General features: G+C 40.4%; 2 protein-coding genes and 1 long non-coding RNA gene across 3 annotated transcripts; all 3 read left to right on the forward strand.

Moving 5' to 3' along the window:
• The first annotated feature begins 1,076 nt into the window (after window positions 1-1,076).
• slc39a1 (solute carrier family 39 member 1) lies at window positions 1,077-7,230 on the forward strand. The gene is made up of 4 exons (XM_003456755.5): window positions 1,077-1,341; window positions 2,639-2,769; window positions 3,182-3,484; window positions 5,069-7,230. Exons 1-4 carry the CDS (start codon window positions 1,227-1,229, stop codon window positions 5,420-5,422), a joined length of 903 nt encoding a protein of 300 aa, XP_003456803.1. The 5' UTR covers window positions 1,077-1,226; the 3' UTR covers window positions 5,423-7,230.
• Window positions 7,231-10,541: 3,311 nt separating this feature from the next.
• Window positions 10,542-17,799, forward strand: LOC100693385 (retinaldehyde-binding protein 1). Its single transcript, XM_003456756.4, has 8 exons — window positions 10,542-10,747; window positions 11,401-11,441; window positions 11,879-12,007; window positions 12,104-12,308; window positions 13,491-13,669; window positions 13,753-13,911; window positions 16,490-16,600; window positions 16,697-17,799. Exons 2-8 carry the CDS (start codon window positions 11,433-11,435, stop codon window positions 16,841-16,843), a joined length of 939 nt encoding a protein of 312 aa, XP_003456804.1. The 5' UTR covers window positions 10,542-10,747; window positions 11,401-11,432; the 3' UTR covers window positions 16,844-17,799.
• Window positions 17,800-19,951: 2,152 nt separating this feature from the next.
• On the forward strand, window positions 19,952-21,161 carry LOC109201968 (uncharacterized). The gene is made up of 3 exons (XR_002061925.2): window positions 19,952-20,152; window positions 20,229-20,290; window positions 20,915-21,161. It is a non-coding gene; the product is annotated as an uncharacterized LOC109201968 (long non-coding RNA).
• Window positions 21,162-21,231: the final 70 nt, after the last annotated feature.

Here is a 21,231-nt window from a genome sequence, read left to right on the forward strand (position 1 = left end):
ATTCCCTGTCGTCCCCATCAGTGATGAGGCCGACTTTTGCAGAGTCATCAGAGAACTTCTGAACCCACTGGGTTGAGTTGTGGGAGAAGTCTGCAGTGTAGATGGTGAAGAGGAACGGAGCCAGAACCGTTCCCTGTGGGGCCCCTGTACTGGAGACGAGCCTGTCTGACACACAGCTCTGAGTTCTCATGTACTGTGGTCGGTTGGTGAGATAGTCCAGTATTCATGATGTGAGGTGATGGTCCACTCCTGTGTTCTCCAGCTTGTCCTTCAGAACTGTGGGGAAAATGTTGTTGAAGGCACTGGAGAAATCAAAGAACATGATTCTCACAGTGCTCCCAGCAGTCTCCAGCTGAGAGACAGAACGATGTGGGAGGTGAGTCGTAGCATCATCCACCCCAATGCCAGGTTTAGGAAAACTGAAGTGGGTCCAGTGATGAGCTCACCAGAGGCCGAAGCTGAGCTAGGACCAGCGGCTCCAGGGTTTTCATCAGGTGGGATGTCAGAGCCACCGGCCTGTAGCTGTTCAGGTCCTTCGGACGTAGAATCTCAAGGACTCTACTGGTACAACACAGAAGGGTCTTTCAGAGCTGTGGAACTCTGCCCAGCCTCAGGCTCAGGTTGAAGATGCGCTCCATCACCCCACACAGTTGGTCTGTTTCTCCCTAATGTTTAGCAGTTAGCAGCACAACCACAGTTTAAAATTTTAACAAGAAATAGCTTTGATCTATTAAAAGTAATAGAAAACAAATTCAACCACAGTGATTATAAGATATTCAAAGCGGGATTTTGTGTATATATTTTTTAGCATAGGTTTTATTATTAAGCAGGGCTTAGAGTTCATTATTATTAGAGTTCATTATTATTATTATCATTATTATTATTATTATTATTATTAATAATAATAATAATAATAATAATGTTGTTATTAGTGGTAGCAGTAGAGGTTGAGATTGTGGTAGCAGCAATAAAATCATTATTAGAGAAGCATTATTACTATAAAATAGTAAAGAGTAAAAATTCGCTTTTTTCCTCATTTGTTTTTAGCTACGCCACTTTTTGTCCCTTCACGGCCCTCGTAGCCTGCTCAGTCTAAATAACAATACTGTGGCAGCGGCGGCTCGTCTCTCAGACTCTTTAGTTGGAACTTACTGGAGTCGTCGCCTTGCGCCGATGTTAACCTAATATTTGTACCTCACTCATGAAGTGACACTACACGCTACACGATGGAGTATCTGTTCCAGGTGAAAATCGGCGCTCTGATCGGGTTGTTGCTCCTAACTCTTCTTTTTGGATTTATCCCCGCTCGGATCAAATGGTTCAGAGAGACAGATGGGACAGGTTGGTACACGCTAATATGAAAAGGGAATGGCATAAGCAGCTGCTAATAGCAGCAGTATCTGTATTTGAGAGGATAAAATATGTGACTGCTATGATCTGATTTTCAGATACCGAGATCTCACAAATCTCAGCTCAAAAAGGCGGAAAGGGGGAACAAATTAATAATGTTACTTGTTCTCTGTTAGTTGTGTCTCGATGACACCAATGCCGAGCTAAACAGGAGAAGTGGCTCATTCCTGTCAGGTGTTCCCACCTCTTTGGGGATTTGCTGCCATTTACAGATAAAGGCGCAAACCTTAATTTGCAAGAAATTTAAACGAAGTTTAGTGTAGCTTCAGAAAAGCCCAGTTACAGGAGGTCAACGGTTTCACCATTGTAGCTTCCAGTGGATCACATGATCACATATCACCTCGCTGATAATGTTTTAAGTGCTGCAGCTGATTTTATTAGCCGGGTCCTGGAAACTGAACATGCGCAGCATAAGTGTTGAAAAACAGGGTGGGTCTCACACGTGGAGGGCAAGATAATGCTGTAGATATATTGATGTCTACATTTTGACTGTTTATTATTTCTAAAATCACAGCAGTCATTTATGTCAGTCTAAAGGGTTAATCTGTATAATCAAGTGAACCATCCTCTGACTTCTGGCTTCAGTCACCTGATAGCTGCGAAAAGCCTGAAGGTTAAAACTCTGTCACATTTCTAGAACACAAAAATGAAAATATGAATTTGAAAAAAATGTGTTATAGAGGTGGGTGAAGTTCGGCTTTCTTACAAGGAAGTGAAAGTATCATTTCTGGCTTACATTGCTGCTGTAGTACTCTTTGAGTCATCTTTGCTCATGAGCATTGAGAGTCATGTGTCACATGATGTTCCAACAATTCAAAGGGTGGAGGGAAATCCCGTGATTTAAAGTTGGACATGTACCATTAATCTTTCAGATTTAGGTTTAGGTTTTCTACTGAACGATCAAATGAAGCTGAAAACTAGTAGTGATTTAACAAGAGCCTGACCACTCCTGGGTTCAAAAATGATGACATTTATTTATTTGTAAACAGTATGTTTCAGTGACAGGTCATAGTTTATTAGCTTCCCAGCAATACATTTCGCATACTAGTCAGTAGCATGACCCCCATACGCTTTTTCTCTGTTATGTTCTAATAAAAGAAATCAACATATAAGCCAGTCCAGCTATATTACTCATAGGGGAATAATACCGACTGCCATCTGGCCAGGCCTCTGTTGTGAAAGAAATTTGATCTCCAACATAAAGCATGTTTTGTCTTCCTGTTTGCAGGTATTCATCACACGTTTCTCAGTTTGATCAGCTGCTTCGCTGGTGGGGTTTTCCTGGCAGCATGTCTGCTCGACATCATTCCGGATTATCTGTCAGACATTGGCACAGTGCTGGATGCTCAGGAGGTGGAGGTATCTCGGAATAATGATTTAGATGAACTCATAAAGGAAACAATATAATATAAGATAATATATCATATATTTACAATGCATTGATCTGTCAACGTTCCCAATTAATATTAATTTTTTGCATGAACAACCTCAGATTTTCAGATTGTCACCTATCCAAAGTATTTGTGGTCCAAAATTCAAACATATTTGCTCCACAGTGATGTGAAACCATAAGAGTGAAATGGTGTTTGTTATAGCTCAAAATGCTATTACTCCTATTAATGCTGATATTTTCTATTTCATCTATTTTCATCTTCTACAGTAGATATCCTGTCTACTATTTCCTGCCTGTGTTAAACATCTATTCACTAATTCTTGATTTTACCACATTGTCTCTGCTAACTGTTGAATCTCTGTATCTGGTCTTAAAAAGACCCCCTTTCCCCTTCCAGAGTTCATCATAGCTGCCGGCTTCTTCACTGTCCTCATACTGGAGAAGATTGTCCAGAGCTTCCGGGAGATGAGAGGGGCTCGTGAAGAGAGGGCGCCCCTTTTACATGACCATGGGCACGGCCACGGGCTAGCCACAGCCCGTGATCTGGAGAGCAGCGGCCACCACGTTCATGTAGACTTACAGGCTCACTCCTCCTTTCGTTCCTTCATGCTCTTCCTGTCTCTCTCACTCCATTCAGTTTTTGAGGGTCTTGCTATTGGCCTGCAAAGCACTGACTCGAAGGTAAGACAGAGCAAATCACCCGACGTTAACTGATCGCTCGCTCTTTTTTAAAATTTTCTTAATCCACACAAACTTTTAAAGGATCGTAATGGCACTTCTCTCTTGCTACGTATCACACCCCTGTCAGCATTTATTTGGGAAAGTACCGCTCAGGTGAAGCTGGAGTCATATTCGCAGAACAAGTTTCAGTTCAGAGCTTCAGAAAACTTTGGCAGCAAAATGAGTCGGATTTATTTCTTCTGATCGAATGACAGCACAAGCTTCTTTCATTCACATGAAAATGTGATGTGTGTGTTCAGCTGTACTTTACAACTGAGAACAATAAAATGTCGGCTTTTAATTTGGAAACTCCTAATTACATAAAATATATCTGTACTGTACAAAAGTCTTGAGCAACCCCCAGTTTCTTTATATTTTGCTCTGGTCTAGAGCAATAGGTCTCCAAGCTTTCTAAAGCTTTTTCTGTTTCTTTGGACATCGGCTGCTTTTTCACCCATTTTCAGTCCAGTCCCTGTACCTGACCAGTTTCAGTAGAATGGTTTTTTTTTGTTTGTTAAACCACTTAACACTGACATATGAATCATTCAAACATAAACTTATCAAAGAACCAATTTTACTTGTATCTTCAGGCATTTTGTTACCAGCAGTCTGTTTGTTGATTTGTTGCCAAAGATAACACAGTTTGACTGACATTATATCGTTTTTTACACCAACAAGGTGATTTCTGAAGAGCATTTCTCAGCATGCTGTCTCCTTTGTCCTTAAAAAAACAACAAAACAAAGCAAACAAAAAGCACACAACCAAAAGAGTAACATTGGTTATACCACATATTGATGTTCAAGCTCCTTACAATTGTATAAATATGTTGTATTGGCGTGTATGTTTGGAAGTTTCAGTAAGTCCCCGGGATGGCTTAAGACTTTTGCACAATACTCTACAAATATTGGGAATGGGAATTGATTAGAATATATCGATTCAGTTCCTCATTGATTCTCACTGGGTTGTTATTGGCTCCATTAGGAGTCACCACCATTGCTAAGCCGTAAAAAGGAAATTACATACACACAAATCTATTGCATGCTGTGGGTCAAATGTTTGTGCATGTTCGTTGAGGTATTTCCCCTCTTTCCTCTGTTGGAGTCGTGACTCAAAGTCATTATTACACATACCACACAGAACACTTTTCTTAAAAGTAATGGACTAAATTACTCAATTACTCCCAGGAAAAAATAATTCGTTGTACTACTCGTTAAATTAATTTCATATTACTCTGTAAAATAGCTGAAACACTTATCGGAGCCCATTACAGCAGCTGTCATAAATAAGTGTTTTATAAAACAGCTTGAGATTTTTCTGGCAGCTGGTGAATTTGTTAGAACTAAACACATAATAATTAAAAAATGTCACAGAATAGATTCATGTATGAAATGATGACATAATTCCTGATACCATTAAACTTCTAGAATTTAGTCCCAGCCGTAATACACCTAGTCATCTACATGCTGTTGTTTGTTTCATTGTAAATTACAGCTTTATAACACAAAGTAAAATAAAAACATCTAAAATGTCTTTATTTTTTCCAGGTACTGGAGATCTGCATCGCTATTCTTGTTCATAAGAGCATCATCGTGTTCAGCCTGTCTGTGAAGCTGGTCCAGAGCACAGTTCACCCACTGTGGGTTACCGCTTACATCGTAGTGTTTGCCTTGATGTCTCCTTTAGGCATCGCCATCGGCATCGGTGTGATGGAAGCTCAGCTGACAGCCGGACCTCTGATCCAGGCCGTGCTGGAGGGGCTCGCTGCAGGCACGTTTGTTTACATCACTTTCCTGGAGATTCTCCCGCATGAGCTGAATTCCCCCGGGAATCAGCTCCTTAAGGTGATGTTCATCTTGATCGGCTTCACCATCATGGCAGGTTTGACATTTTTGGGTTGAAACTGACATTTCGTCACTTTCGGCTGACGTTGCTGTCAGGATATCCCTTGCATGTGTTGTGCAGCTCCCACAGATTCACTTCACTTTGTTAGACAGAGACAAACTTAAAGGAAGACGTAGCTTTGCTGCCACAGGGTTACACCTATTCCTGAAGTTGTTCATTTCAAAGGAGCGTGACAACATTTGGCATTTTATTGCTTTCCTTTACGTTTTAACTTTTACAGTATTGCATATTGAAATACAGAGGACCAAGACATTAGGAATCAATGCCAACAAATGCTATGAAATACATCACATAGTATTAAAAATAATTGTAAGCAAACGTGTTTCTAAAATGTGACACATCCTAATATTTCTGTTTTAATTTGCATCTGTATTTAACTTTGTGGTAATTCACCAATGTTTTTATTTTAATGTACTTTTTCAAGAGAGCTTCCATATAGTTACATATTTGTGTTTTATTTTCCCTTTGTCCTTTCAAACTTTTTAACCCACCCCCCAACTAAGTAATATCTTGCCATTTATTTATTACATATTTTTAAAAGTGTTTTATGCATTTATGCTTAAACATGAATTTTCAAGGGAGAATTGGTACTGGGGGTTGTTGTGTAAGAGGGAAAATAAAACATAACAATAAATAAATATAAATATTAAAAAAATTAATGATAAGTTTATAATGAAACGGAAATATCACTGGTAAAAATTAAATCAAAAAACATTATTAATACAGAGGTAAATAAATACAGATGCAAATTAAATTAAATCAGTCAGAAGTTTGTCCAAACTTGTGACTGGATTGTGTTTCTGTCACATTTTATAAATGATATACATTTGTTTATATATATACTTTATTTGTATATCGGTTTTTGATTTGGGCAGTTTTGGTCCTCCATAAAGATGAACTACTGACTGCTGTGCTGCATTTGTTGAATTCATTGCTGATGTTGTTTTGAAATGCATGCAGAACAAACCGTTGCCTCTGAACATTCAGGATATGCACATCACCACTGAAACAAAGGGGCAGTCTTATAAATATGACCTCTTTTAATTCATTCAATCACTATGTATCGGTGCCTCCAGAGCTTTAATATTTATAAATCGCAAGGTCAGCGGAGAAGTTTGACAGTTACTTCTTTCCGAAATGCACTGATTGTTTCTTTACTTTTGTTTCACGCATGTTGTTCTTTACAGTTGGCTCAGTTGGGTAGTTGGACTTTGTAAACTGGTTTTTCACTGACCCGGTCTTATTTACTAAATGTTGTTTTTCCAGTGATTTTATTAAGTTCTTACATATTGTTCTTAATATTATCTTGCTTTTATTTCTTATTACTGAAAATATGATGCATCACTACTATTTTAAAAAGGGTTGCAGGTCTAGTATAAAGTACCATATTTCAGCCTGCTTACACTCCAAGTACTGACTGTGTTTTTATATTTAAGCAGTGAAGTATCTCTTGTGTAATCTTCTGACTCCACATACGTGCAAAAAGCAGGAAGTATAAATTTGATTGGCATGAAAAGGACACTGTCATCAAAAAAAGTGTTAATGACATGACATGTCACATGCCTCGCCTTTTTTATTTTTATTTTTTAATGTCAACTTTGGTTAGCTGAAGAAATAAAAGCCACTCCTTTTCTTTAGCACAACATCACCCAGTTTGCACTCTAACATCTAAAAATCATTTGAAAACCTTGACTGTCTTTTTATAAGCAAACTACATATATATTTTGTGCCTTATGGTCATTCTTCTCATGAGAAACACGACTGTTTTTTGTTAACCAAAGTAAAAAGGAACTTTAAAAAATGAGTGCAAGTGCTGGTTCTTTCTTTGTTGTTGTTGTTGTTGTTGTTGTTTACAACGGAGCTGTCTCATCGTCTCATCGTCTGCTTTCACTCACACATGATCTCACGCATGAACCCCAAATGTCATCATTCCCTGACTTCAAACCAAAAACTGCAAAATAAATAAGGCAAATTTAAAGTAATGGAATTAACACACATACAGAGATTCCTTCATTTTTGAGTGGGATGTGAAAAGAGGAAGAATTTTTAAAAGAGGAAGACCACAGAGAGGGTTCATGATTGCAGGGTTGTGGTATAACTACGGGCAAATGATGTCCTGTGGTGACCTCTAAAGGGAGCAGGTGAAAGAAAAACGAGTCCGATGTGAATATTTAACTTAACAAATTGGGTTTTTAAAAATTTTGCGTGGTGTATTTGGGGGGTGGGGGTTTGCATTTGGCAGCAGATTACTGGAACCACTTGGTGGGAGTGTTGATGTTCTGTCTAATAGCCTCATCCAAAATGGACAGCATACCAAACAGACAGAAATAAGAGACTTAAATTTAAGTTTTTAGGAATACCATTTAGTGATTACATGTAGGTACACCAAGGCAACATTTCAAGAAGGTATTTTAACATTTGAAAACACTCTGGTCACCTCACTTAATTTTCTTTTTAAGTAGTAATTTAGTGTGGAACAACCAGGGTCTAAATAATAAAAACAGTGATATCAAAGTTGTATGCTGGCTGACTGGAGATCTTGAAATAATAATTTTACTTTTAGCATTTAATTTTTAGTACATCATCTTTGTTTCCTTAGATCTTTAATACACTGTAGATTTTGCCCTAATAATTCCCAAGCATCCACTTAGTTTAGTGTAAGTCCCCTTTGTGCCCCCAAATGTTGGCAGTGCCTCTACTACTTGCAGTGTCGTGTGGTGCACTGTCAGGGAGTGACAGCTATGTTATGAGGGGAACCTTGCACTGTAAAAAGATGCACAGTATAATTCGCACTTCAGAGGTGATTAGACTGCACTGAACAGCTCGAAATTCTTCTTTATTAGGTTTGTGGTCACAGAGTCCTGCTTGTTGGCTTGCAGGGTGACATAACTGACAGGAATTCCTTCACATCTTTGAACTTTACTGTATCCCAGAGACAAGAACAAAAAAAACCAATAGCCACATCTGATGCGATACACGGAGGAGTGGTTAACCCCTGACTGCCTCTGTAAGGAAATGAGAGCTTATTCAGAAAAAAAAAAAGGAAATCACTAATGAGAGCCTGTGATAGACGAACAATGACACAGTAAGCCTGCCAGTTCTGGATGACAGAGGCCTCAGTGTGTGGAGGAAGGAGACCCGGTAGAGCATCAAGCTTTAGTGTGGGGTGGACGGTTTACCCATACCTCATTAACCTCCTTACAGTAATGCCATTGAATACTCCCATTTTGTCTCGCCGACATATTGCAGATTACGTCCTAAGTACCTAAAATGCTCTCCTTTTGCTGCGATGGCACAACTTGGTCTTAGGAAGCACAATGTCACAAACCACGTGAAAAACATTATTTGGTTTTTTTATAATTGCACAGAAATATTTTTTTTTTTTGAATGCACACCACATTTCAAAGATTGTTGCCATTTAAAAAAAAAGAAAAATGTCATATGACTCATCTAGCCATTAAAGATACAGTCAATCATTGTTTCAACCTTATGTGATTAAAAGAATGAATGTTTTACTAAAAGATAATGATCGATTTGTGTGTATTTACGTCTTCCAACAAACTGATGCGTTCACATAAACTTGGTAATAATCCATTAAAAATGCATAAGAGCAGGCCAGTTATTGGAAACCACTATGTTGCCTGCCATCTTGAATACAGTGGCCGAGATGGACATCTTAGTTCTACCTACAGCATAGAAGTGCGACCATCCCCACTCTGGACAGCTGACAACAAGCCAGCTAAAAAACAAGCACAGGTTATAAGCTAACATTACGCCAGCTATGTTTGCCTTGAGCGTCCTAAGAACCTTTGATACTGAACGAGCAGGGAGAGCTCAGAAAGCTCACTTTTAAGGAAACTGATCTTGATCTTCAACAAAATTCAAAGGAGTTCCCTCCTTGTCCGTACTCAGCCTCTCCACCAGGATTCAATACATTCTGTTCGGTAGGTTTTATGTCATCTGTCTTAAAGACAAAACAAAGAAAGAGAAAAAGAATGGGGAATAGAAACTAATGGCTGGCAGTGTTAAAAAGCTTAAACTAAAGAAAAACAAAAAACCTTAAAACAGACACACATCTTCATTAATACACATAAACACATATACATATACATGTAAAGACTGCATTCTCTCCTGCTTACACTTATGATCAATTAATATCACCTAGTTAGACTAATTACATTTTAACCAATTCAACATCTATTTCAATGAGTTACTGCACTGGCATTTCATAAGTAGTACACAAAAAGAATGTTTTGACCAGACAATGGCACTTAGATAAAATATTAGGGGGTGCTCATGAACTCACAAATCATACTAAAGGGAACATAACAAATTTCATATCAAACATATGTCACAGTAACTACAAATGTTTAGTAGTATTAAGGTCACTCACGGTCAGCTAGAATGAACAACCAATAAAAGAAACTCTAAAAGAAATAAAGCAAAACATGGATTCTCACTATCTGCAATTAGTGAGAGGGACTAAAAGAGAGGCCAGTTTGTCTGATATTGTGCAGTCATGGATAAGTAATCCATAATGTGGGACCCAAAACAAATGATCCCCTCTGAGGAGGATTTCAAAGAATGTGCATAAAGGAATAGCTAATGGTCCTCTCGCTCATATGACATTCCCACCTTTCATGTCACATGTGCTGGGTTAACAGTACATGTGACATGAAAGGTGGGATTTCTCCTACATCAGTGATAGTAAAATGCATATTTCATGAGAATGTGGAAATAAGCGCTAATAAGAACTGTTGTGGACGGGGTGGTCCTAAGGTGCAAAACAAAAAACACACCACTTTGTTTAATTTTCTCAATGAAAGGGTTTCTTTTATTCTTATTTTGAAGGCAGCACAGTGGTCACCTCACTGCAAGAAGTTCCTAAGCTTGATTCCTTAAGCCAGACCAGGCTCCCCACAGCGCTGACTTGGATCAGCAGAAGAAAACGGATGTTTGGCTCTTTTGTGTATTTGTATCTACATCAAGAGCAAAAAAAAAAAAAAAAAGCTGAGCCATATACCTGTTCAATAAATTTTTTTTCATACAATTAAAAAAAATTAAATTATTTCTCTTTTTAATTCAATTTTTAAAAAAATTTCTTGCATGTTTCATTTTGGCACCATAAGACTCCATCCCAGCTCACGCTTTGCATTGCAGTTTGCATCATCTAGATTAGCCACCTGTTGTAATCCACTGTGTCATTTTAATCCTACTTTGAGTGACGTTTTTTTTTTCCCAGTAACTCCTCCCCTCGTGGTCCTCTCTGTCCCTGCTGTCTCCTCTGCCACTCTGTAGGTCTCTGATCCTGTCTGCTCGAGGTAAGGCTGCTCAGCTCTAAATCAGTCGATAGACAGATAAACACAGATAAATAATATGTGAGCACTTTGAGGATATATGTATCATATTTAGTGTAGTAACTAAAAATCACATTTAAAAGAAAATATTTTGGATGTCAATTGACAGAAACCTTGTTTTTACTTTAATTAATACGTCTTTCTTAGTTTAAATGAAGGGTTTATGCATTTGTGTTAAGCTTCTTCTATTGTTTGCTGCACTGCAATTAGGTTTGAATTTTGCACTCTAAAGAGCCTAACACACTCACTGAAGAGGAACTTCAGCACCTGTGTAATGATTCTTGGTTAAAGAGCTTTAACTCAATTATAACAATTATTTGGCTTTACACAGAATACAGAATTTAAACTATTTAAGCAAGTTGTTTATATATATATTTTTTTTTTTAAAAACCCTTTTCAATTTAAAAAAATGCTTTCAGTCAAGCTGCTTAATGAGCAATACAATACATTAAAGACCCACCTCTTCATTTTGAATGCTATTGCTTCCTCCTGGTGATGTTGTATTTGTGTAGTTCTCAGATTATGTCATACATCATTAACTGAAAGAGAGTCTGCATGGTTTCTTTTCGGTGTAATGTGGTCACGTTCTGTTTGTGCCAAATCTTCTTCCTCCACAGTTTTAGCGTCGCTGCTGTGAGACGCTGCAACCATGGCTACTGTAAGTTCAATTTCTCTGCAACAGTCCAGAGTGCTTCAGTCTCACTTTATCTCTGTTTACAGCAGTTAGGTCAGTTTCTGGCCTCAGTTCAGTGGTTCAGTGTGGGCTAAAAGCATTAGAGGGCTTTGAGGTCTAACTGTCAGCACATGATGCTGCTTAGTATTGTTATTGTGCCAGTAAATGCTGGCTCCGGGATGGGTCCTTAAGCTGTTTTTAAGAAATGGAAGTCCTTTAGAAGTCCTTTCTGCAATCATGTGAAACAGATTAACCAGACGTTCGCTGGCATGCATCGTTTGGAGTCCGGAGGTCCTTGGACCCATTTTTTGCACAATACATGCATACTTTTGTTTTTATTTGAAAACTACTAAAGCCTGAAACGATGAAGTAAAACACAAACAATAAAGAAGGATTTTAACATGGATTTTTTTGTCATGCAGACTGGTACTTTTCGCATGGTGTCAGAGGAGGAGCAAGCAATGAGGTCAAAGCTGGAGCATTTGACAGTGAAGGACCATGGGCCTGTGTTTGGGCTGTGCCACAAACTGCCTGGCCACACTGTGCAAAAGGTAAAGTAAGCATAGTTTTTAATGGCAGCAAATACACATGACTCATACATATGCTCCTAGAATGGCTCAGGGTTCATGTTGATGTTACCCTTCCAGGCGAAGGATGAGCTTAATGAGACAGATGAGAGACGGGCGTCATCACTGAAGGACCTGCGGGCCTTGATGAAAGAGAAGGCGGCCGATGGAGACGACCTGGCCAAGCTGATCCTGGAGCGCTTTGGGGACAAACCCGACTCTGTGTTCCTGCGCTTCCTCAGAGCTCGCAAGTTTGACGTCGACAGGGCCCACGAGCTCATGAAAGGTGATTTCCAACCTACTAAATACAACTTTATGAGAAGCACTTTATTTCATTGAGTAGAGAGTTTTTGCTTGCATCATTTTGGCACCCATGCGCTTCAGTAATTGATGGTGAGGCCTCTTTTGTGCTCCTCGTATGCATGAACCCCAGGCCATCGCTGAGGCAGGGGGGCATGTGTTCATTAATTGGGAGCTTTGAGATTCCTCTGAGTGAGCTGACAAAGCTGTTCTTTGTGTGTCCAAATGGGACGGCAGGTTTGCTTCACTTGTAAGTCTGCCACGTTCTGCTGAGAACTTCTGCTGCTCTGGGAGTGGAGTGAGATTAAAAAGAGCAGTTCGACAATAGTGAGGACACCATATGACTTGCCCTGCACACATAAAAACCTCGATCTTTTTTCAATCCTCCAAATGATCAGAATGTTGTTTCCTAATGGGTCCAAATGATGCCCATTTATTATTCCAATAATATAATAATGTAATATGCCATTAAACCTTGAGCTGATCTTAAACCTAGTAACCTTAACTCAAGCATCGGCATAATTCTGGAACCAGAAATTCTGAATCTTGGTGCTGCTGTTGTTGGAATACTCCATCCCCACAAAAACAGAAAAAACACACATGCAAATTCATCAATATATAAAAGTTGTTCCGTGTGAGACTGGAATCCATGCACATCCAGATGGACTGTCTTTCTCTCTCTCTCTCTCCCGCTCTCTCTCTCTCATAAACACATTTACTGTGGGTTAATTGGTGCCTTGCTTGTAGATGGACTGGAGCCCCACTGAGACAGGACTATCATTGTGTGGGTGCATCAGCAACCTGCAGTGCTATGTACACTGTGGGGTTGTGAGTTATAATTATCCAGTGAGAGAATTCAATTCAATTCAATTCAGTTTTATTTATATAGCACCATCACCTCAAGGCACTTTATATTGTAAGGTAAAGACCCTACAAACCCAACAATCCAATAATCCCCTTTGAGCAAGCACTTGGTGACAGTGGGAAGGAAAAACTCCCTTTTAACAGGATAAAACCTCCGCCAGGACCAGGCACAGGGATGAGCAGCCATCTACCACGACTGATTGGTGGTGATGGAGGAAAACGGGATAGATGCGCTGTGAAAGAGAGACAGAGACGAATAATAACTAATGAGAATGCAGCTGATCTGTTGGTTGTGGTTCTCCAGGTTATGTGCGCTTCAGGAAGGAGTATCCTGAGCTTTTTGAGAACCTGACCCCCGAGGCAGTCCGCAGCACAGTCGAAGCAGGATACCCAGTGGTTCTGCCCAGCAGAGACAAGTACGGCCGCGTGGTCCTGCTCTTTAACATCGACAGCTGGGACCTGGAGGAGATCACCTTCGATGAGGTACCCGTAAAGCTGCCCCGCACAGCTGCAGCTCACTCATCCAAGGGTACTCTGTGAAATATATATCCTTTTGCGTTTAACAGGTTTTGAGGGCATACTGCGTGATCCTGGAGAAGCTGCTCGAGAATGACGAGACCCAGATCAATGGATTTGTGCTGATTGAGAACTTCAAAGGCTTCACAATGCAGCATGCCTCAGGAATTAAGCCGGCTGAGCTCAAGAAGATGGTGGACATGCTGCAGGTTAGGGCTGGGCGATATGGCCTAAAATCCATATCGCAGTATAATTTGAAGCATGTGCCGTAACGATATATATCGCGATATATTCTCTTCTTCTGTATACCGTATTTTCCGCACTATAAGGCACATTTAAAATCCTTTAATTTTCTCAGAAATCGACAGTGCACCTTATAATCCGGTGCACCTTATGTATGCATTCTGGTTATGCTCACTGACCTCAAACCGATTTTATGTGGTACACGGCACTCAAAAGTCAAAATGTTTTAGTACAACTTTGGTAAGATACGAAGCCGCACAGCTTGATGGATTGTCAGAGCATTACAGCTACAGTAGTCAGGAGCCTCGTGGAGTAATCTGGGTCCAAAACTTCATCCTTTCTTAGGTCCCAAAGTTAAACAAACACTGCGGCACACTGAGAGTTAAAAAACGGTCTAAATTCTTTTATCTTTAATAAAATTAAAGTTGCTGCTTTACCAGGTGTTTAAGTTTAACATCCAGGCATCCATGAAAACAGACTTTATTAAATTTAATGGAGTTAGAAGTTAGCAGGAAGTTAGCTCGCTAGTTTCCACCTAAACATGATATAGCATGTTCTGACTGAGAGATTTCTGAAAAAATTAAGACGTACCGGTCTGCTATCACTTCCAACATAAATGAAGACAGAAAATTAAACAGCAGTGACTTTTTTAGGGTTGCTGAAGTTGGACTAGCTGATGATGTGCTACGTAATCGCTAGCGACACAGCTATGTTAGCATAACATAAACACAGTGAAGCTGGAGGATGAATGCTAACTTTTTTTTCCACTGGATAAAAGTTAACGCGAGGGCAGTGTTGCCAACTTAGCGACTTTGTCGCTATATTTAGCGAGTTTTCAGACCCCCTTAGCGACTTTTTTTCTAAAAAGCGACTAGCGACAAATCTGGCGACTTTTTCTGGTATTATTGGAGACTCATTTAAGACGAATTTTTGACGTGAAAGCGCGTATCGCTCTTACTCTCAACGAGCAGCGGTGCTGCCATGGGCACCTCACTCGTGCCAAAGCGCTTACGGGCAGAGGATAGTCCTCCCCCAGCTGCTATCAGGGCAGCTGGGGCATAACTGCAAATGAATCGCGCATGAGCGAAGCCGCTGCTCCCGCACTGACTGTAACGCAGTCAGTTCTTTTACCGTTATGTTGTTTTGTGGATCACACGGTTTAAAACTACTTATAAACACACACACAAAGTAACTCCACCAGAGTGCCTATTTCGGGTCACTTTTGCCGGTACAAGCCCGGATAAAGGAGCAGGGTTGGAATTGTGACATTAAAAAAACAACAATTGCTAAAAGAAATGTAATTTGTAGTTCTAAATGCATTTAGGACGTTTTTAACTCACTTTATGTCTCTTCCACAATGTTATTTTTCTCTACTACAACATAGGTTACAATTACATTAGCATGACCAATTATGTAAATTAGGCCATGACGTTATTTAGCGACTTGTAGTGACTTTTAGGACAGCCAATAGCGATTTTTCTTACTGAGGAGTTGGCAACACTGCGCGAGGGTTCCCGATGATTAGGGACAAATGCAATCGCATGGCAGGATGCTGTAAACCAGGGGTGTCGAACTCCAGGCCTCGAGGGCCGGTGTCCTGCAAGTTTTAGATCTCACCCTGGATCAGTACACCTGAAACAAATGATTAGCTCATTACCAGGCCTCTGGAGAACTTCAAGACATGTTGAGGAGGTAATTTAGCCATTTAAATCAGCTGTGATGGATCAAGGACGCATCTAAAACCTGCAGGACACCGGCCCTCGAGGATGGAGTTCGACACCTGTGCTGTAAACGGACCAAACTTCAGTCAGGAGAACAACTGAGATAATCAGATGGGAATAGAGCAGCTGCGAGAGAATTCAACATTAATGAATCAATGGTACGGAAGTGGAGGAAGCGCAGTTTTGGACTTTCCTCATATTCCAAAAGGTGATTCGTCTCTTCACTATTACTGTCGCCCGGCATAATTTGCAGATGATATTGCTTGCAGCCGCTGCAATGCTTTTGACCAAAACAGGCGCAGCTTGATGACACCGTCAAAATGCGCTATCGTGGTAGAGCGGTCTAGTAATTGTAAATGGCCTGCATTTGTATAGCGCTTTACTTAGTCCCTAAGGACCCCAAAGCACTTTACACTACATTCAGTCATTCACACACTGGTGATGACAAGCTACATTGTAGCCACAGCTGCCCTGGGGCGCACTGACAGAAGCGAGGCTGCCGGACACTGGTGCCACCGGGCCCTCTGACCACCACCAGCAGGCAAACATGGGGTTAGTATCTTGCCCAAGGATATTTGGCATGCAGCCAGGAGGCAGCCTGGGATCGAACCACCGACCTTCTGATTAGTGGCTGACCTGCTCTGCCACCTGAGCTACAGCCACCCCAGCCACAGTCAAAATCTCTACCTTTGGGCAAATTCATATAGTTTCTACCGTATACCGTTTATACCGCCCACCACTACTGCAGGCCCAAACAGCCTCAGAATGAAAGCTGATGTGGAGCCTCAAACTATTTTATTTTCCTCGTGTTTTTTTTCTGCAGGACTCGTTCCCAGCCCGTTTCAAAGCAGTTCACGTTATTCACCAGCCTTGGTACTTCACCACTACCTACAACGTGGTTAAACCCTTCATGAAGAGCAAGCTGCTGGAGAGGGTAAAGATAAGGGACACAGACAGCTGATAGCAGCTATATTTTTTTGGGTTTTAAATCTAAGCTACACCTTTAAATGCTGATTCTAACTTCCCTCAGGTCTCTGTTCATGGTGATGAACTGGACAACTACCTCAAAGAATTCGATGCAGACATCCTGCCTTCAGACTTTGATGGAAAAGCACCGGTGGCCGACCACCAGGCCATCGCCACCAAGCTTTTTGGCTCTGAAGACACCGCTCTCTGAAGAAACAATCCTCCCATTTCAAATCCAAGAGTAGAGCCTTTTACCTGAAGTGCTTTTTGTGTGATCAGATCAGATGTGTGGTCTGTATTAAGGCTAGATTTTTACTTTTTTTTTTAAAAAATTCAGGCAGTACATAGACATATGTAGGGTTAGAAGCAGGGGATGGTTTGTGTTATATAAATGGAAAAGGGTAAAGGATGTTGTTTAGATATAAAAGCGAGAATAACTGATAGTAATCACTTGTTACTTTACACTGACATGTACTGACAATCTTCTCATGTATGACATGTATGAGTGGAGGAAGAATGACAGAGCTGGTCAAGATCACAGCCAGACTGATTTGTGTTTGGTGTGCTTTGCCTCATAGATCAGTCCGCTGTACACAGAACAACCTTTTGCTTACGACCCCGTGATACAGATTCAGTGTAGCAAAGTCTCAAAGGGTGAATGTGGGATTGATATCCAGAGGGAAAACTAATAAGGGATGAGGCTACATTACATTATTGTTTTAGAATAAACGGCCTCCTGATGCAGTGCCTTAAATAGAAACAGTTGCTTGCCTCAGTGGCCTTGCTTCAACATATCATGTGAGGCGTGAAACCCAAACGCCTGATGTACCAAGAAGATGCATTCTGGAGGTTGCACTGGATTGAAAAATGTCAAATAAAATCTTTTTTGTGCATCTTTTTTTTTTTTTTATTAATTACCATTTTTATCATTTGTTCTATATTTTAACCAGCTAAACCCACTCTAGGGTTAAATGGTTAAACCAGGGTTAATTAATGAGTATATTTAAAGTAATGGAGGTTTAAATTAGAGACTGAATGATGTGCGATTTGTTTTAAAGGCCGATAACCAGTCTTGATATTTGGTGATTTAAAAATCTGTTATTCTGATGTAGTGGCTGATATTTTTTTTTTCTTTCAGACATATGAACCATAAACAGATTTCCCACACGTTTTTTGTATTGTTTTTTGTTTGTTTAATACTCTGCCCAGGGCTGGGCATTTTCAGCTCAGGCTGAAAAAATCAGCTCGGGCATTTTGACTAGAGATCAGCACTCCAGGAATTACAGGAAAAGCCAAAAAGCCTTTGAATGAAAACAAACGCTGTCGTGACAGTGATGTACACTGTCTTGATGGTATATATGTATGATTTCTATACATTTTACATCAGATGACCACTTTGGTTGTAAGATTCAGATAATTATTTATCAAAAGCTAGACATTTTAAATGAGAATAAGAAAGAACAGTATTTCTTTGTTTGTGCCCCCCTTTCCCTGTTAATGCCCTACCTGGCCCCCTGGCAAAACTTTAAACCGCCCCTGCACAGCTGTCAGCATGTGTATAAAATGATCCTGGTGTTATTTGTCTCTCAGAAACAGTTCATAACTTCTCTTCAACTCATTCATGTCACCTAAAAGGCAAACCTGTTTCTCCATCACCTGTTCAGCTCTGATGATTCAGTAAGGACATCTCCTGGTTTCATCTTCATGTTTCCCTCTCACCAGATATCCAAACCGATATCATGACCAGCAGCTTGTACGGCTGTGGCTCCAGCAAACATCAGCTGATACTAGAAAGTAATATTAAATAAATTCTAACAACAACTTAAACGTGCTGATCATTGATCAGTTTCATGATTGAAGTAGCAACAGGAGAGGGAGGGGGAGAGAGTGGGAGAAGAACAGGCAGCTGTGCAGCGTAGCTGGATGGCCAGTCCAGCTGTCAAGTCAAGTTTATTTATATAGCGCATTTAAAAGACATCAAGCGTCAGCCAAAGTGCTGAACAGAGAGATAATATCAAATAAAAAAGAATTAAAATAGATAAGAAACATTGTAAGACATCCGTATATATATACACACACACACACACACAGCAGCAGACCCTTATATACACTTGTTTGTAGAAATATGTATGTGCATGCACATATGCACATACATATACGAAAGTGTACACATTCACACACAAGCACACATACGTGAACATAAAATACGTGTGTTAATAGGGTTTCTAGAAGTAAACGCTCGCCTGGAAGGGGCTGGAAGCTATTTTAGATAAACCTGGTCCGTAAGACGTAGTACGCGTTGAAAAGGTATTGTTGTTGTTTTATTTTTGTTGGTGGAATAAGTTGATTTTACAGCACAATAAGCAGGCTGAACTGTTCCACTATTTTGTTTCTGTTTTGTATTTCAAGCTCCTTTTGTTCTGTGTCCCTGTGCCTGCCCTGGTCCCACGTCTTTATGTTCCTTCCCTGTCGCCATGTCTTGTGTTAAGTTCATGTCTGTGCAAACCTGTTGTATTTCCTGTTTTATCTTAAGGTCTCCGTCTCATGTGAGTGTTCTCAGCTTTACGTCTGTGTCTCGTCGGCCCTGACTTCTCCCTCCTGTCTCCCAACCCATGATTACTCCTGTGTGTGTATTTAAGCCCTGTGTGTTCTCCTGCCTGTTGCTGATTTGTCTGTGATGTCTTCCCAGAGTCTCCGCTGTGGTCCTACCTGTGTTCCTTTGCATGTCACTCTGTGAGTTTTGGTTTTAATTTCATGTATTTAGGTTTTCCCAGTTTAGTTATTTCTTAGTTCCTGTCCTCACCATCTCCACCTTGAATAAAGCTCCACATCAGCCCCTCTGATGGTGACAGGGGTAGGAGGAGAAGCATGCTTCCTGAAGTCCATGATCAGTTCCTTTGTCTTTGTGATGTTAAGCTCTAGATGGTTTAACTCACACCACTCAACAAAGCTGTCCACCACACTCCTGCACTCCTCCTGTCCATCCCTGATACAGCCCACAATGGCAGAGTCATCAGAGAATTTCTGCAGATGACATCACTGAGACTTGTACCTGAAGTCAGATGTGTAGAGGGTGAAGAGGAAGGGTAATAGGACAGTCACCTGCGGCGCCCCTGTTATCCGAGCGGCAGCTCTTCAGCCGAACATGCTGTGGTCGACTTGTTAAATAGTCAGTGATCCAAGCAACCAGTGGGGCATCCACCTGCATTTTCCTGCTCAGCATAGAGAGAGTACCTGTAGTCTGACTCTCCACGTCTAAATGGGACTTGAATAGGTTACATTGTGCAACACCAAATAAAATGCTTGCAATGTGTAACCCATGTGAAATACAGGGCTGCAAAATCCCTTTTTGTTATTTAAGGCTATAGCCTGTTATTATCACAAGGGGGTGCTGTGATGCAGTCTTGTGTTCTGACGACCTTGCGTCTAGTGCGCAGGAAGTATTACCTGTCTCTTCCTGTGAGATCTTCCCTCTGATGGCGGTCAAGTACGTGTCGGAGCGCATGGAAAAAGTATCTTGGTATGCAATGCTGCAACCCGGTTAATGAGACCAGATTGTTTTATGTATAAATGCTAATAAGCTACTGTTTTATTAGGCCCCGAACTCTGACCACAAAGGGAATAACGTCTGTCAAGTTATTTGTGTTGGAAAATCCCGGTGAGTCACGTGCTTTTGTTAGCTACCTGTTAAGTTAGATAATGTATTTCACTAGCCGATTCAGCTCAGAAACCTTTGAACAAAAACCAATCGGGAGCTATGAGAATCTGGTGTGTTGTTTTGCTTCTCTTGTTGTTCTTTACAGTGTGTTTATAAGTGTTGAATGCTTTGAGCTAACGATGTTTTATTGGCGATGCTAGCTGCTAATAGCTGTTAGCCACCCCACCGCCCGAAGCCATATTCCGATCGTGGAGGTATTCAGATAGAAGCACTAGCTCTGTATATATTAGAATGGTTATGTCTTAACAGATATGAGCATATTACAAGTTTAATAGTATTTGCATTGTGAATTAAGTCACATTTGCTTGTAAGCCTTAAGGATCAATGTCACTTTCATTGCTATGTCTGTTTATATTACTGTTTAAGCTGCTGATGTTCTTTATTGTGATATAATTTTGATAAAATAGTTGATACTGGTACAAACAAGTTACTGTAACCCTTGTAACTTGGTCAAGCTAAAGGAATTGCCATTTGTTATTAATACATTTGGAAAAGAAGTTAATGAGCTCATGTTTAAAAACGAAAGATGGGAAAGAAATTCATTGTTCTGCACTGTTTGTGTAGATTGGTTTTTTTGAACTACCAGAAAGGATTCTGGAGAACCACTGACGGCGAGAACAGCCCAAATGAGATCCTGGATGATCGTGAAATGGTGTGGCCAGCCATGCGATCGGATTGTGGATCTTGCCTGAGAAACTGATTCAAGCAACCCTGGATTTCAGATAAGCCCTATGCACTACTTTTCCTACCCGGATAATAGGGTCTGCACACTGACAATTCCCCTACAGTACACCTGTTTGGGTTTCAACGACTTTAAAGGACAGTTCAGACTGGACAATTCAAACTTCACAAGAGGAACACTTTAATCTGTTCATTCATTC

The sequence above is a fragment of the Oreochromis niloticus genome, linkage group LG1, assembly GCF_001858045.2.
Source record: "Oreochromis niloticus isolate F11D_XX linkage group LG1, O_niloticus_UMD_NMBU, whole genome shotgun sequence".
NCBI classification, from domain to species: Eukaryota; Metazoa; Chordata; class Actinopteri; order Cichliformes; family Cichlidae; genus Oreochromis; species Oreochromis niloticus.